Genomic DNA, 18,206 nt, shown 5'->3' on the forward strand with positions numbered 1-18,206 from the left:
AATGGCATATTTAGATATGACATCATATTATGCTATTGACATGTTGTTTCAAGATCTTCATAACGAACTAATGAATGACAAAATACACAATAAAATTTGTTATTAATTTGTTTTTGGTTTGCCATTCACCTCTACCCCGGAATAAACACTTTTTTTTTCTAAGAAACTACTCGGAGAAAGGTTATTATTATAAACAAAACGGATTCCAGTTCAATTTAACCGGAATATCAGGTTAAATTTGGCACAACAGTCGTCAGCTAGCTCTTGCTCGATGCAGTAGTCTCTGTATCTACCTCTCGTGTTGTGCTATTGTGTGGCTCCAACAATGGATACCACACGCAAGAATACGCTGGTCGTTGATTTCAGCGTACTGCCTGTACGGGTCAATGCAGCAGAAGTGCACAAATTTCTCGTGAACAACATTCAACTTGATATCACAAAAGTGAAGAACCTACAGCTACATAGCATCCGAAAACAAGTTTTTATTGAGTTCGGTAGCATGGATACAGCAGAAGCATTGGCTGCTTCGCATAACCTGAAGCACTCGATTCAAGTAGAAGCAAAAAAGTTTCTAATTCCTGTCTTCATGGAAGATACCTCCACCAATGTGAGAATTCACGATTTGCCACCCGGAATGCCAAATGCTATCGTCGCAGAGCACATGAAGCAATATGAACGTGTGAAATCGGTTGTTCGTGAACTATGGAAGAAATACTTCCCTGGAACACCCAACGGAGTTCGTGTCGTTCGTATCGAACTGGATAAACATGTTCCGTCATACATCCAAATTCAAAACCAGATGACTTCGGTGTCTTACCAAAATCAGCCGACCACTTGCCGAAGCTGCTCGCAACGGTCGCACCCAAACATGAAGTGCTCCCACGCTGGGAAAGCGAAAAAGCGAAACAATGCCACTGATACTGATGCTGCTGGACCATTGCAGCGGCGAAGCAATCCACCACTTCACAACCAAACCAACGACAACGACGATAAGGCTGATGACGGCAAAGCAGAACCAACGAGACAAACGAAAAGAAAACGCAATGCCAAAGAAACGCAAGTGTCTGATACAATCGACATGGATTGCGCTGTTGAGGAGATAGAGACCAATGAAGACACAACGCAAACGGACGGGACGGAGGACTGGACTGTTTATCATTGCAGAAAGCTCGATCGGATGCTGGAGGAGAATAAAAAAATATTTGCAAAATGTGACCTTCTATTGAATAACAAATAAAGCTAGTATAGAGATGAATGCCCCTAGAGGGTAAAATCTCTTTAATAAAAAAAAAAAAAAAAAAAAAAAAAAAAAAATGGCACAAACAAAATATAGGTTTGATGTTACTACCTAATGCAGTTGTTTTAAGTTATAATTTCAGTGCTCAAAACATATATTACACGCAGACGAGTGCACTTCGGCAGCACAAAGATGGATGCCGAAGTGATTTCTCATTTGATTTTGCTGGAAGTTCGGCACTGGTGCCGAGAATTGGCGCTGGACTAGGTGCAGTAAACTCGTTCAAAATCAACTTTCCGGCAGAAAATCTTCACAACAATCACTGTTAACAAGTTCACGCATTAATGTATCTGATTCAGATGGAAGTAGTGGACGAAAACGGCCGTTTCGTTGTGAATTTAGGTAATGCACAATTTTGGTTACCTGTTGTGCCGGAAATGGGGTCAAAAACGTGTGTATAATGTCATTGTTTCAAGCATCTTTTATTTCTTCAAATCATACCGTAATTATTAACACTAAAAATGTTATCTTTCTCGATGGGGGGCCTCCATGGTGTCGCCCAGGAAGGTTGCTAATAAAATCGATGATAGAAGAAAGTCTGGAACAGTTCAGTTCAAACTATAAATCAGTTTATCGCTATAGTAAACTGAAAAATTGGTTGATTTGAAATAGAATTTAATTGTGTTTACAATTTTTTTTAGCATAGCGTAAAGCAGTGAATTGTGTATGTGTGTGATCCAACTAAGCCCCACTGTCCGGCAGTGATATTATTGAAGAAAGATGTCTGCAATACGATTTTGATGCTACTGCAAAAAGATTTATTCCTGAAGTTAGAAGATTTTTTTTTTTGTTTTTGTTTTTATTAACGTGTATTTTAACATTTAGTTAATTCTACACTTGTAAAGTTAGAAGGTGATAGCTCTTCTATTGCAGATACAGAGACCCATTTCAGTTTATCGGGAGTGGGATTCGATCCACGGTTCTCGGCGTGATAGTCACGTGCTTTAACCATCACACCAGGTCCGCTCCCTGAGAATTGGCATTATTTGATTCAGGGGTACTGTTTTAAGCTTTCCCGCTATAATTAAATCAACTTCAATTTCATACATATCAACTTGGATTTATGTATGTAACCAGATATCTAAATTATTACATAATTAGAATCATCTTCTGATGTTTGAAGAGTTTGGAACATTTTCCAGAATTATATAACGATTCGTTGGATCCATCTCATGACTTCTTTGAAGACACACAGACGCTTGTCTTCTCTATTGAAAAGATTACTTCAAATGCTGTGACAGCGGACCAGTGGAAATTACCTTCTCTCTCTCTCTTCTTGGCGTAACGTCCTCATTGGGACAAAGCCTGCTTCTCAGCTTAGTTTTCTATGAGCACTTCCACAGTTATTAACTGAGAGCTTCCTCTGCCAATGACCATTTTGCATGCGTATATCGTGTGGCAGGCACGAAGATACTCTATGCCCAAGGAAGTCAAGGAAATTTCCTTTACGAAAAGATCCTGGACCGACCGGGAATCGAACCCGTCACCCTCAGCATGGTCATGCTGAATACCCGTGCGTTTACCGCCTCGGCTATATGGGCCCTGGAAATTACCTTATTCTAATCTATTATGAGATCCTGCTAATATGGGACCATAATGTTGTGAATGAATAAGAGGAATCTTTGTGGAAGGTCCCTTAAAATACCTCGTTGCGGAATATCAAAAGGAGTTCCTAGATCAATCACTTCCTGGTGACATCTACGCAAGAAATCCTAAAGAAAGCTTCCAAGGAGTTCCTATAACAACTTCTCGAGCTATTTCTACTTGGCACTCAGAAGAACTTCCTGAATAAACATCACGATGATGTTTAAAAAAAAATCGAAATGAGTTCCTGAAATTGGTGGGATCTGTTGAGGAACTCTTAAAAGATTCTGAAGGAGTTCGTGGTGTAACTTCTGAAGGAATCTCTGCAGGAATTACTGGAAAAAACTTGGTGCAATTTTTTAATGAACTCCAGAACGACTTCGTGGAGGAGGACTCCTATAGGAATCTCTGGATGAATTCCTGCGGAAATCTATTAATTAATTCCTAGATGAAAACCTTTAAGAATTATAGGTGGCGTTTCCGCAAGAAATCCTAGAGGAATTACCTTATTCTAGTCCATTATGATATCCTGCTAATATGGAATCATAATATGTACTCTGAAAAATTAGTTCCAACCCGACAAGAAATTTATATCAAGTCTATATCATATTGAGTTATGATGTTATAATATTTTTCTACAACTTGGTATGTTATAAACTAGATGCAGGATGATGTTAAAATAACTAAAATTGTAACAAAAATTACACTGGTGTAATCAAAATTTTTTCTAGTCGGAAAGAGTTCTGTGGCTAAATTCCGGCGCGCAATTTCTTCGAAGAGAAGATATTTTCTTCCATTGCTCATCAGCAAGAAAATTTTCTTTTCTTCTAAGAAAAAGTGCACCGGAATTCGCCTACTGGTCTTGCCAATCTAAAGCTTCTTGAAAATTGGAAAACTGAATATAATTGGTCAAATATAAGTATTGGATTTACTAAAACCCCTTTTTTTGTGGAGTAAAACCAACATCAAAAGAAAATATCTTTCATAATCTTCTAGAGTCAGCTGATTTCGGCGAATTTCAACTTTCGAAAGTGGACACATTCATTCGAAACGCAACATAACACCCGCCATAGGCCCATCATCGACCGACCGACCGTTCAATGGCCGAGTAGTTTCGTAGAAATAAACATGAGGGAATGAAAATTAAAAACCCCAGCCCGAACAGCCAAGAACCAAGCCCTTCCACGTGAATTGTGTGCCTCTATAACTTGTAGGACCTCTTCTTTCGTTTATGCGCAATTCAAGTGCCGCCACCACGACGTCATTCATCATGTATTGCACTTTCCTGAGAAGAGAAGGAGAAGAGTGTTCCACATTCAGAGCTATACACAATAAGGGTCCGTCCGATAGTTTAGTGTAGTCGTAGTCTAGTAGTCGGAGTGTGGTGAAGGAGCGGGACACCAGCACAGAAAAGCGGATAACTTAGTGATAATGAATGCAAGATGCATTCAGAGCACCACCACCGCACCCGGCACTATGAGAGATGCATGCATGAAAAGGAAACTTTATTCACTCACTCGGATGGGAGTTGTCTGCGCGCTAGAAACAGACTCAGACTCGGAGCACTTCGAGAAGGGGTGTTGAGGAGGGTGGCGGGGGTAAGTCGCGTACTTTATGCTTTAGCCGCATTAAAAATCTTATCTCGCTTGTCGCTGGAATTCCGTGTGCATCTCTCGGAAGCAAACGGGCGGCGAGCAAGAGAGGGAAAGTATGGTAATGTGTAACGTAATTTAAACAATGAAACGATTTGTTAATGCAAAGGCTTCGAAAAAATGAAGCCGTTCATGATGACGATAATGGTGATGGCACCGCGCGCACCGGTGTGATCGTGAACCGGGATGCTGCGCGCGCGGGGATCACCGTCGTTTACATCGTGATGAAGGGAATGGGTTTGTTTAATTTGAATGGAAATGAGATGGAATGCAGCGGAAAGGCATTCCGCGAAAGAGGAAACAGGGGAAGTGACAACAGAATGGAAGCAGAGAGATCACAGCATTAAGCACGGTAGACCATAAGTAAACAAACAATGCGGGATACAAGTTTGTACTGTGATATTCATTCGAAGAGAGCAATGATGAATGCAGGCTGCTTCTTGTTCTTGTAATACGATACTATTTGTTGATGCAGTTTTGATTCCAAGTAAATCGTTTTAAATTGAATTACCCAGTATTGTACGTTGTAACTCAGTGGTTTCAAATCTTCTCCATACTGTGATTTCTCTTCCGTTCTGATTTGTATCCAAATTTTGCTATCAAAATTAAATACCTGAATGGCAAAATTTGTTGGAATTGAGAAAAACAAATTAATAAAAACAGTAACTCATCATTATAGAAACAAACTAAGGACTGAGGTCTCTGGAAGTACTTCTGGAATATTTCCTGGAAGAATCTGTCGATACTCCATTGAGGAATTCCTGAAAGACTTGTGGTAAAATATTTGAAAGAATCTCTGGACGAGCTCCTAGAAGAATTTCTGGAAGCATTTCTGGAGGAACTCCTTGGGAACTTCATACTGTAATCTTTGGAGGAACTCCTGGAGGCCTTCGTAATGCCAATCTCTAGAATTTCTATGGTGTCTGTGAAATGATTCCTAGAGGAATCGCTTTAGGAATTCCTACAAGAATCTCGCCAAGAAATCATGGAGAAACTTTGAAGGGTTTTCTGGACCAATGTTTCGAGCAATTCCTAAGGAAAACTCTGAAGAAATTCCTGCAGAAATCTCTCGAGGATTGTTTTGAGAAAATTCCGGAGGAATTCCTAGAAAATGTCTGATGGGATGGGATTATGGGTGGGATCTTTTGAGGAATTCCTAAGAGAATCTCTAAAGGAATTCGTGGAGGAATTGCTGAAGGAATTTATGGAATCTCTGAATGATCTCATGAAATACTTCGTGGTGGATGAATCTGTAAAGAAATCTCTACAAGATGTAATAATTCCTAAATGATATCTCATAGAAATCTTTCAAGGATTCCCTTGAACAATTTCTAGGGACAGTCAAGAAAAATTTCTGCGGAAATTATCTGGAAGAAATTCCTAGAAGATCTCTGATAGAATCTGTTGAAGAATTCCTTAAGGAATCTCTAAAGGCGTTATTGGAGGAATTGCTGAAGTAATCGCTGGAACAACTCCTGGAAAAATTCTTGGCGCAGTTTTTTTCAAGGAGCTCGTGAAGATTTTCGTGATGAAGGAATTCCTGGAAGAATTACTGAAAGAATGTCTGGCAGAACTCATCGGGAACTCCTTTTTTTAAACTAGTGGAATTCCTATAAGAGTACATATAAGGTAGGATTTGTTGAGGAATTCCTGAAGGAATTCGTATAGCAATTTCTGAAGGGATCTCTAGAGGAACTCCTGGAAATATTTCTGGTGCATTTTTTTTAAAGGAACTCCTGAAGGACTTTGTGGTGAAAGCATTACTGAAGGAATCTGTAGAAGAATCAATCTGTGGAACTCAATATATCAATTTCTAGATGAATGGCATTAGGAATTTTCAGTGGCCATTCTGAAAGAAATCTTGTAGGGATCTTTGGATGAATTCTTGGAATGATCACCGGAGAAATTCCTGCAGAGATCCACGATACTTTTTAGAAGAAAACTGTAGAATTCCTAGAAAAATGTCTGGTGGTATCTGTCAAGGAACTCCTAGATGATTCTTTGAGGGAGTTCTTGGAGAAATTGCTGAAAACATCTGTAGGACTTCCTGGAGAAAATCTCCTGAAGGTCTTCGTGGTGGAATGTTATGAAATTCCTTGTAGATTTCCTAAATGATTTCTTGGAGGAATCTCTGAAAGAATTCCTTGGGGAGTTTCTGCAATCACTCCTAGCTTAATCGCTTCAAGAATTTCTGATGGAATCTTAAAAGGAATTGTGGAATCAATTCTTAGAGGAATCTCTGCCGAAATTCCTGAAGAACTTTCTCAGAGATTTCTTGGAGAATTCCTGCCGGAATTCCTAATAATCTCTCTCAGAGATTTTTTTGAGAAAACTCTGATGAAATTTTTAGAGGAAAGTTTGATGGTATCCATTTAGGAACCTCTGAAGGAATTCGGGGAGAAATTGCTGTTGAAATATTGGAGAGGACCTAAAAGAGTTCTGAAGGAATGTCTGGAGAATCGAGGGAGGGTTTCTGGACCCCTCTAGGGTATTCTCTTGAAAAATTATACCAAATATCACCAAAGAAATTCTCCATAAGTTATTAAGGAAATTGAAACAAATGCAAATTTTTAAATAAACTGTGCTGTACTTTGTATTAAACATCACAAGTTTGTGTATTAAGTCAAAGCTTACCAATTTTTCCGCAATTTGTAAGTCACTATTTCCATAAATTTTGTCACTAAAATACCTACAGGGGATACTCAAAATAACTGGGACAGGTAAAATTTTCACTTTTCAAAAAAATGTTCAACTAGCTGTAACATTTCGAAAAGAGCATCAAATATTCTCAAATTTATACTGTAAGTTCATCAACTATCTGTGTATCAGTGGTCCAATTTTGAAAAAGAGCGGGCTATTCTACACGAAGTATGAAAGTTTCTAGAAAAAAGTATAATTATCCGACAGCTAACTTTCAGCTGTTATATCTCCGGATTCAATGAACCGAATGCAATGAAATTTTGATCGTTTATGACTTATATAGAGCTATTAAAATTTTTTGACTAAATTTAATTTTTTTTACACGAAAGAAAATTATAACGATTAGATTATTTTTCTAATATAACATCAATGTATCCACAATTTCATCATCGTTTCAAAATTCGACAAAGTAATTATAGTTCATTTAAATTCCCTCTAATTGACTTGAATATATTTATGTTTCAAAGGAAAGCAACCAAATGGCCGGCATTAAATTGAAAAAGCAATGGGAAGCATAAGAAAAATAGATAAATTTACAAAAAAAATAGAATAAATTAAATCGCTATAACTTTTTTTTTTATTATTAATTTCAAGTTAAGTCAAATGTTTTTGAAAGTTCATTATATTTGTCATAAATGATCAAAATTTCATTGCATTCGGTTCATTGAATCCGGAGATATAACAGCTCAAAATTAGCTATCAGAGAATTATACCTTTTTCTAGAATCTTTCTAACTTTGTGTAGAATAGCCCGATCTTTTTCAAAATTGGACCACTGATACAAAACTAGTTGATGAACTTACAGTAAAAATTTGAGAATATTTGATGCTCTTTTCGAAAAGTTACAGCAAGTAGAAAACCTTTTGAAAAGTGAAAATTTTACCTGTCCCAGTTATTTTGAGTATCCCCTGTACATATGGTTAGTGGATTTTGCTAACAGTCTTGAACTACTCCATCCCATGTCAATTTTACAAATCGATGTTTGAAATACGGAAGTCAATTCGCATTTCCCGGACACCAAATTCTTCACATTCCACTGAAAGTGAATCGAACGAAAACTCTTCCATTCACATTCCTCTACCGGTCATCCACTCTAAAATGTATCGCACTGTCCCGATCAGTCTACGCCTTCACCAAGTGTTGCTTGCTCCACATTTGTTAACTGCGCATCAGACGATGCGATGGGAAGAAGCAGATATCGACAGCCTAAACACGGCAAAAATGCGATAAAACCAATTAACCGATCCAAGTTCAACCGTTTGAACTTGGTAACGTTTCGAAAAACTCAGACTCAGACGATAAATCGAAAGCGGTCGACTCATCATTTTATTCCTAATACCACACAGGAGCATTCCGCAAGCTGTCGCTGTCCAGACCCCATACAGGCCAAATTCCGTTTGGCCTTGAAACCCATACGCAGCATAAAATGAGCTCACTCCTTCACACTCTCGTCCAGTACATCAACCATATCGAGTGCACTTATAATTACACACCTCTAAAACAATCGACTGGACTCGAGTTAGGTTAGAGAGGGTATCGAATCATTCAACGCGTCATCATAAAACGACGCAACAGCAGCCGCCACACGCGAGCGACCGCCACACAGGAATCGTCATAAGGGGTCATTCAAAAATGACGTCCATAGTTTAGGGGGGAGGGGGGGTCTGAGAAAGTGTGACACTCCATGTATAAGGTACCGTGGGTACACAGTCATGGATCACTTAGTGGTATTTTTGACCTTCAAAATTCAAATGAAAATAAAAGAAAACAAAAAGTACGACTTTGAAAGCACCGTTGGCTATGTTTTGATTCGAACTTTTTATTCCCGATCCATTTAAGGTATAATCGCAAGTCATTTCCGCGTAAAAAAGGAATATTTCACTGTTTACAAAATGCCTTATTATGGATCAGCTCCACAGAATCCCACACATTATGGATCAATTTTTGCCATATTATGGATCAGTGCAAAATTACTTAAAATCCCAACTCTAATAATAAATTTGCGTTTGTAAGGCTAAACTACGCAGTGCATTGATTAATTTACTGATGGAGTATCCGATTTTACAACAGGAATAAAGAGAAAACATTAAAAAGTCCCGAGTCCATTAACTTCGATGGAGGTGCGCCACTAGGTTTCAGTGATGCTCTCCATTTTAAGTGTTATTTTTACAAATCTGTGTTTCAAGACACCTGGTTTTCAAGGTTACATGTTTTTTAATGATACTTTTGATACTTTAAGGTAAGAATATTGTATCAAGAGCGTTGAGTGGAGCAAAAATCTATATTTGTTTAAAGTGATCCATAATAGCGTCAAACGATCAGTTTTTGGGTCACATTATGGATCACTGTTGAAAGTCACATTATTTTAGTATTTGAATCCCAGAATAAAACAAAACTTCTTTTAATAGATACATACATATCTTATCCAACGTGTACGAGCGATTTTTATATCAAAATTGATGGATTTCGACACTTTTAGAGCTTACCGCTGCAGGGGTAGCTTCTTATGGAATTCGGATGTTTACTGGTAGATGTGAGAGGACAACACTATCGTTGCATTAAAATACATTTTATTTTTAGATTGAACTCTTGTAAATGACTTTTTATCTCAGAAAACAAATAGGATCATGCTACAAAAATGAATTTCGTGCCGAAATATATGTTTTGAGCAAGATATTCGACTTTAAACATCAAAGTGATCCGTAACTGTGTGTGATCCATAACTGTGTAGGGACGGTATACGAAAAAGCGTGACAGAGGGGGGAGGGGGGGTCTAAAATTCCCGAAAAATGATGGACGTCATATTTGAATCGCCCCTAAATCCCAAAGCGCGCCCTCGCGCGCACACTACCTACTGTTGTATAATCAATAGAACCCTCCTGGGTACCCAGAGATGGAAATGTTCACTTCGTGAAGCATTAATGCAACCAACACACGATAACATGGTTCCGAGCAGGGGCGCCAGCTCAATTTTCGAAAAATCTAGATGATTTGGGAAGTTTTGTCTGGAAAAGTTTGAAACTTCTGGAAAACCCTACAAATTCCGTGTAAAACCTTACAAATGCCGGGCTAAACCTTACAAATACCGGAAAAAATGTCTGGATCTTCCAGATTTTTGTTAAATGAGACCTCGAGGAAAATCCAGATAAATCTAGTAGGTTGGCAACGCTGATTCCGAGAGTAAACCATCAGATTCGTGAGTATGAAATTAAAAAAAAAACACTTATGAGCTTTTGTACGCCAATCATTAGCGAAAGTGCATTCTACTCTGTGTGTAACTGCTCAGATAAAAATAATGAGATTTACACGTCATGTAAACTTCTGTGATATCCCACGCTCCAATCATGTGCATCATATGTCACAGAATTTTACACTCTTTTTTCGATCTGTGTGCAAATTAAGTGATAATCTATTACAAACTAATAGGTTGAGCTCATGGTTGAGCTTCATTGCTCCTGGAAAGCAGAACTGCCAGTTTAGTAAATGCGTTTTCCAATAAATTGCTAAAAGCTCGGAGCTGCTTCGCGAATCACAGACTTCGCTGGTTCACGACTAAAGAAGTGCGAGTATTCTCGGGCTCCAGTTGTTCACAAGTAGGTTTGTTTTGCGCCTGAGTCTACTCAGCTGCATTGTTCGCAAATTCCCATCCCTGTCCTGACCCTCGGGGCCACGGCGTGATGCGGTGGCCAAGGGGAGTGAATATGCGCTGCTCTCAATAATATTTTCGGTACGTACCTTACTCAACACTGCTGGTACAGAGCTGGGTGCCGAACCGTCGTCGTCGTCGTCCAACATCATACACATAGGTATAATCAATTATTCGATCCGAGCTGTGTGTGCTCTTGTTTGTTTGTAGCATTCAAACAGCACCAGGAAGGCGGTGAACGGAAGAGAATACTGGGATACATGCTAACGGACATCGAGCGAGAGCAGCACGCGAATGATGTTTATTATTACCTGCTACAGCGCAGCATTAATAAAATTGTGCTTTTTCGGCACGATCTGGTTGAGTCAATCTGTGTGAAGAAGAGGTTGTTTATTGATGAGGGCCACTCCGGACGCTTTCACAGTGAAGACGATTGAGACTGAACAAGTATGATCGATGGTGAAATATGTATTGTTGGGATGTTAATAATTCAATCCTTGAACAATATGTATTCGAATTCTCATTTATATTCCTTCAGTCTTTATCCGGCTTCGTGGCTAATCATGAACTTTTTAACCTTAGTTCAAGCAACCTCTTTGAGACAATAATGTATTTTTCTATTCCTTCAAATCTGTTGCTATTGTGGACTTAGCACCAAATTGATGTGGGAAATAACTTCATTGACTTCCGCTGCCTTTTCTATGAGTAAACATAACGTCGGATGCTCAATTCAGCGCGCTACTTTCGAAGTTATGTTTAACGCATAGGAAAGGCAGCTATTTAAGTTATTCCCAACACCAATTTAGTTCTTAATCTACAGTATCGGAAAGTTGCTAGCCAAAAGGGGACCCCAAACGGTCAAAGAAAAATCTTGCAAGTTTTTTTTTACGTTCGTAATTATGTATCACTTTTTGATGAACCAAGTTTAGTCGAAGAGTCCACTTTTTTATCAATTGATTTTGAGTAATGAGAAGGGACCCATTCCATGGGGATTCAATGATTACAGATTGACTAGAATGGAAGGCATTTTTACCGAAAAGGGTTTTTAAATAGTCTCTGAAGAATTTTAGAAATGATTTTAAACAAAATTCTTTTTAAAATTTCTCGTGAAGTATGTGGTGGATTTTCTATGTTTCTTGAGTAACCAAAATTACAAAATCCTCTCCTGAGTTTTTGTATAAATTTGCTGAGATTCGTGAAAAATACATGCAAACTTCTTGTCAGAATTCCAAAGATGACTTTCTACAAACTTTTATTAAGATCAATGTTGGAGGAAATGTCCAGAGATAAAACATAACTGTCTGAAAACTAAAATTTATTTTAAAGATTTCACGCGATTTTCTTAGCAATTGGGTTTTTAAATTGGAAAAAGTATTGATTTTTTGATTTTATACGAAAGAGCACCTTTTTCTGAGCCACTGTGATTTTTTTTTCAGATTTTTAGAGCCTTATTTTGGTACCTAAAATCAATTTCAAAGAGATTTTTTGAAATCACCTTTTGACAGCTGGGCAACTGTTTGACAGCTCCGCCCAGTACAAACTGCAACGAGGGGTGATTCGACAAATCGCTCCCATACAAACTTCAAATTGATTTTAAAATAGGTTCCCGGGCTCCAAAATTCATGAAAATTTGGATTTCAGCTCAGTTTGACTTGCAGATTCAGAATATCGAATTATCTCAACATCGTTAAAGAAGCCAATTGCCAATGCTACATATTTCACTGGCGTATACAGAGGATAGACAAAATGATCGAGACAGGCAAAATTTTCACTTCTCAAAAAATGTTCAATTAGCCGTAACTTTTCGAAAAGTGCATCAAATATTCTCAAATTTTTACTGTAAGTTCATCAACTAGTTATGTTATGTATAAGTGGTCCAAATTTGGAAAAGATCGGGCCATTCTCCACGAAGTTATAAAGATTCTTTGAAAAAGTAAAATTAATTGATAGCTAACTTTGAGCTGTTATATCTCCGGCTTCAATGAATCGAATGCAATGAAATTTTGACCATTTATGACTTATATAATGAGCTATGAAAAACCGTTGACTTAACTTAAAATTCTTAACACGGAAGAAAATTAGAATTATAGATTTTTTTTTGTAATAAAACACCAAATTATCTAAAACGAAATTCAATCTCTGTTTCGGCCCATTTCTCAAAAATGCAATTCATTCAAACAGAAAAATTGTGAATCACCAAATTGTCATTGGGTGACCCTCAGTTAACGGAAAGTATGTTAAATCCAGAATTAATAAGCTATTTCAATTGAAGTATAACTTCTTCGAATTCTGATTTAACTACTAAGTTTATTTCAAATACAGTTTCGCTATACCATTCTTCTATTGCATACCGAATGTAAAAAATTACTACTCTAAAAACTGGCATGCAAGCCAAGGTTTGGAACAAGTGTGGAAGATCTTTAAAATTACTTCTACTTGTTGGAGTTTTTTTTTCTTACAGAAACCTTGGAGAAATTAGTGAGATGATTTTTTGAATAATTCTTTCCATATTGTTTCCGACATTATTGCTATGTGTGTTTTTTTAACGGTATTTCTAAACGAAATTTTACCCAGTAATACTTCTCTGTAATAGCCGCTACGAAGAGATCAGATCGCCGCTGGTAAGGATATCGGATAGTGGCATTTTTTATGGTTATGGATAAAACCTTAGATGAATTAAAAACACAGTAGTATTGTAGAGCTTTTCGTTTAAATGTGGAAACATGTGTAACATCTCCTGGAATTAAAGACGCAATACCTGGTAAATTTCTTGAGTTATTTTCTGATGAATCTTTCAGAGGAACCTTTAAAAAGACACGGGCACTTTCAATGCTTCCAGTAAGCTAATCGCTCTTTAACCCTCGAGCGATCGCGCTGTTGTATTTTGAACAACACGTTGAAAAAATCTCGCTTTTTGTACACAGCATTAGTGGGGTGCTGACGCAGGTAGCCAACCGCCCGAGTTACGGAAGGTTAAAGGAATCACGACACTAGACAACGGACTAGCTGCGGCGGGAATCGAACTCGCGCTTCTCAGTACGATGCTTAGTGACACTAGCCGCACGACCACGAAGCCACACAGTACCTTTAGTCTAGCCTTTAGTAGAACTAATAGAGGCATTTTTTATTGAATTTTTGGAGTTGCTTTTCGAAATTACTGTCATAAGAACGAAACTAAGCGTGCAGGTCGTAACCAAGATAAATTTCAACAGATACTTGTCAGACATTATTTAAGAAACATTATTATAATTTTCATTAATTACGAATTTATAACAAGAGTTTTGCAGAAATGCTTCCATGAATTTTTCATGTTTTATTTTGAGCTACTTCCAAATTGATTGATTGTCAGAGGATACGTTAGAAACTCCCAAAATAGTGTTTCTGAAACATTTTGGGAGCTTTGTCATGTGAGAAACTACCACAGGTATTAATACAGTATTTTTTAAATAATCTTCTTCTAGAAAATGTTGCACACTAAGATTAGCTCGGCAAACGCTGGCTTATGACAAAAATTTATACTGAATCTCGGCAAAATTCAACGTTTTTCAGCTGAAGTTCCGCAAAATATTGCTGAGTTGCTGGATGGATTTCGTCGTGTAGGTGAGTGTGTTCGTGCGTCGGGAGTGTGTTTTGCGCGGTAGTTAAGACTCGCTCGCAGAGTCAACCATGCTGATGGCGGCCCGACGAAGCTGTCGTCAGTTGCTAGATGGTCGTCGTTTATAGTAAATATTGAGCGACTACCGAACGCGGGTGGTCGATTGCTTGCTTTCCACGTGAAGCGAGAAATAGCGCTGCAGTCTGCATGTCATGATTGAACTTCAGAAGGTCATATTACTTATCAAAGTGAATCCAGATCCAAGGATACCTTCCCAACAAACAAACATTCTATTCTGCAGCCTTTGGTGGAGTCGCAGCGGTAAACGCGCTCTTTCACAACAAAGGTTACAACTAACATTCCTTCCCTCTCCCAACCTGACTGCAAGGACGTGGCCGGTGCCGTTATTGTACCGTTAAAGAGAGCCTATGAAGCGTGCACAGTGAGAATGTTGACCACTCCCAGTCAATTATTCAGTTGATTCATTGTGCAACTGTCATTGGTTCGGGTCAATCACGGAGTAGCAACCATAGATATGTGCAGTCAGTCTAAGCTAAGCTAAGCTGAAGTTCCGCAAAATGTTGCTGCAAACAGATTGCTGACATCTCGTAGAAAACTAGGTTTATCATTAAAACACTCAACCGAAAAATATTCGTTTACCTCTAGGAATTTAACCTTAATCACCTCGAGAATACCTTCAGAGTTCTCGTAAAAGCGGGAAACAATACCGACAAGAGTTTTCAGCAATGAACACAACAGTTATATGGTCGAAATGTGTATAGGACTTTTCAAATATTTCAAAAATATCTTTAAACATCTTGGAACTTAGGTATCGTGGTGTAATAAAGAATGAAAGAAATTTTATGGAATTTTCACAAATTTCGTTTAGAAGTTTAAATTACAGGGAAAACGTGAATGTTAGAAGACACAGAGTGTTTATTAATTAGGAGATATTAAAATGAAATGCAAAAATCACGTGCTGGTGCGTAATAGATTTTTATTCCGCAGAATCCTGTTCTGTGGCTTAGCTGGTTTGCGCGCCGGTCTAGCGAATACGGAGTCGTTGGTTCGACCACCAGGAGGTATGTTTTTCACAATTTCATCTCTCAACTTTACAATTAATCAACATTCTGTGTCTTCTAATTTTCAAGTTTTTCCCAGTACGTTAAGTCGTACCAGCAAATTGGTACATGCCTGTAAGTTTAAATTAGACAAAAAATGGTACCATGAGGTCGCCATTCACCGCTCATTTTGGGCCGATCATACAAAAATTATCAAATGTCAGTAATGTATCGTAACAAAAGTGAATGTAACATGCTGCCACATTAAAAAACTTTCATATCACCAAGTTTTTATATGGGTATACCTGAAATTACACACCAAATTTTGAGTGCTGGAAATCAGCAAAATTTAGCTGATTTTTTTGTGCTGTAAGTTCAGCAACCCATTCAGCAATGAAAAAGGTGCTGATAATCCAGCAAAGCCTATCGTCAACGAAGTGACAGTTCTTTTGCTGATGTTTCAGAAAGATTACTAATTTGTTTTGCTGATTAATCAGCAATCGGGGATGTAAATAAATGTTGTCCCTTTGCAGAAAGTCGTATAGAAAAAAAAAAGAAAATTATGTATTCCTTCGTTGAAATCAAGTGTATACACAACTATAGTTTCGTTTCATTAAAAATCAGTTTTTATTTTATCTTCATGATTCAGCCAAAACATATATGAAGAAGGCTCTTCACGCGAAAATTTCTCTTTCCATGAGCCTTTTCATCACATGCCTGGTAATCAAAGATTTTGTTAGGATCTAACATTTACATAAGAAAAAATACTTTCAGAACCATCCAATGGATATTATTTAACATGGCTTGGTTGACACTTATCAAATAATCAGAATTATTCAACTGCTTTATATTATTTTCTAATAAAGTTCAAATTGGACTGAAAATTCTTGTGTTTGACGTACCTTTGTGACAGCTCAAATGGTTTGCTGGTTATCAGTAATTTTTATTTTGCTGATACGTATTCAGTAATTGCTTTTGCTGGTTTTCGGCAGCTGCTCAAAGTGACGGCTGATTTTGAACGTTCTGTCAAACAAAATGCTGACAACCAGCAAAAATGGAATTGCTAATAATTAGTAATCAGTAAACTTTATTGCTAAATATCAGTGGAAAGGTGCTTTGACTGCTGAACAACAGCAAAACAATGTGTTGCTGACGCAGTTTCATGTGTGTACATTCTCAAAAAATATTTCTCACACTGCGCTGCACTGACAGCATGGGAACTGCTCAGGGCAAACAGCGGGAGAAATATCCAACAGGTATAACACAGTAACACCAGGGGACTGTTATGGTCTTCTTGTTTTCTTACCTCGCATTAAAATTATGCTGCTGTGTTGAAAGATAGGTTGTCAGCTTGAGCCCTACGCTTGAGCCGCTGTTATGCTGGCTACGAAAACATTGCATTGGTGGGATAGGGATGCCAATTCCTTGAGCAACACCCGTAAAAGATTCCATTTTGACAAAACAGGATGAACTGAACATCATCAATCATCAATATTATGGTAAATCAAAGTTATTTTGTTTTTATAGATGAATACCGTCTACCCCCGTTCGTTTGAACGACACCTCATGCAAACAAACGGGGTTCATTTTTTAATTTGAACTTCTAGTAACCCTGTGAACATCGAAAAACACACTGGTGGTAACCCTTTTTGCTGTTTTGTTTTGATTCTGCGTTCCGTTTCACCCCGTTCCAAGAGCAGAACGACGTTAGAACCTTTTTTAGTTTGAACGATGTGCAGATTAGAGGGGGTCAAATTAAAAAGTGTTCAGATTAGATGAGGTCAAACCAACGGGGGTAGACGGTAGTTTATGTGGCTTCATGAAAATATAATCCAGAGAGCGGTGAGTGGATCCATTATGAGCGGTGAATGGGTGCATGAGCGGTAATAGGAGCCATGAGATAACATATTTGAATTTTTACGATCGTTTTATATTTTTTCTATAATAACAACATAATTGTTGAGTTGTTAACGTAAATTAATGTGAATATTTGCAAACGTCGATTTTTAATGTCGTATACTTTACGAAAATGCCGTTTAATGAGCGGTGAATGGCGACCTCACGGTACTCCTGTACTTCAAATTTAAGAGAAATTATATCTTCTTCTTCTTCTTCTTCATGGCTCTACGTCCACACTGGGACTTGGCCTGCATCGCTTCAACTTTGTGTTCTTTGAGCACTTCCACAGTTATTAATTGAATTTGTATATTGTGAGGCAAGTACAATGATACACTATGCCTAGGGAGTCGGGAAAATGTTCTCGAACGGAACGGGAATCGAACTCGCCGTCTCCGGATTGGCAATCCATAACCTAAACCACTAGGCTATCTGGAAACCCCAAGAGAAATTATATATATACTAGCTGACCCCGGCAAACTTTGTCTTGCCTACTACGTTTTTTGACGTTTCAAGACCAAGTCCCCGTACAATAATCGCTTGGAAAACCGATTTTCAAAAGATGTTTATTTCTCAATGTTTTTTCCTCACAAACCTTCCTTGGGTGAAAACTAACAGAACAAAACCAACCCGACTCAAATCGGACGTTCCGTTTGCAAGTTATGCGCGGTCCCACGTATGCCACTGCATTTTTATATATATATAGATGACATTCTAAAACTCCCACGTCCCAAGATCAAAGCTTCGGTCACCAGAAGACACTTTCCATACTGCAT

The 18,206-nt window shown here is 38.0% G+C and overlaps 1 protein-coding gene across 1 annotated transcript in view; it reads left to right on the plus strand.

Moving 5' to 3' along the window:
- Window positions 1-325: 325 nt before the first annotated feature.
- LOC134286972 (glycerol-3-phosphate dehydrogenase [NAD(+)], cytoplasmic-like) overlaps window positions 326-18,206 on the plus strand; it is a 43,929-nt gene continuing 26,048 nt past the window's right edge. The window contains exon 1 of the mRNA XM_062848689.1: window positions 326-1,150. Coding sequence (XP_062704673.1) covers window positions 326-1,150 — 825 coding nt within the window. The remainder of the gene's footprint in view (window positions 1,151-18,206) is intronic.

The sequence above is a fragment of the Aedes albopictus genome, chromosome 2, assembly GCF_035046485.1.
Source record: "Aedes albopictus strain Foshan chromosome 2, AalbF5, whole genome shotgun sequence".
Taxonomy (NCBI): domain Eukaryota; kingdom Metazoa; phylum Arthropoda; class Insecta; order Diptera; family Culicidae; genus Aedes; species Aedes albopictus.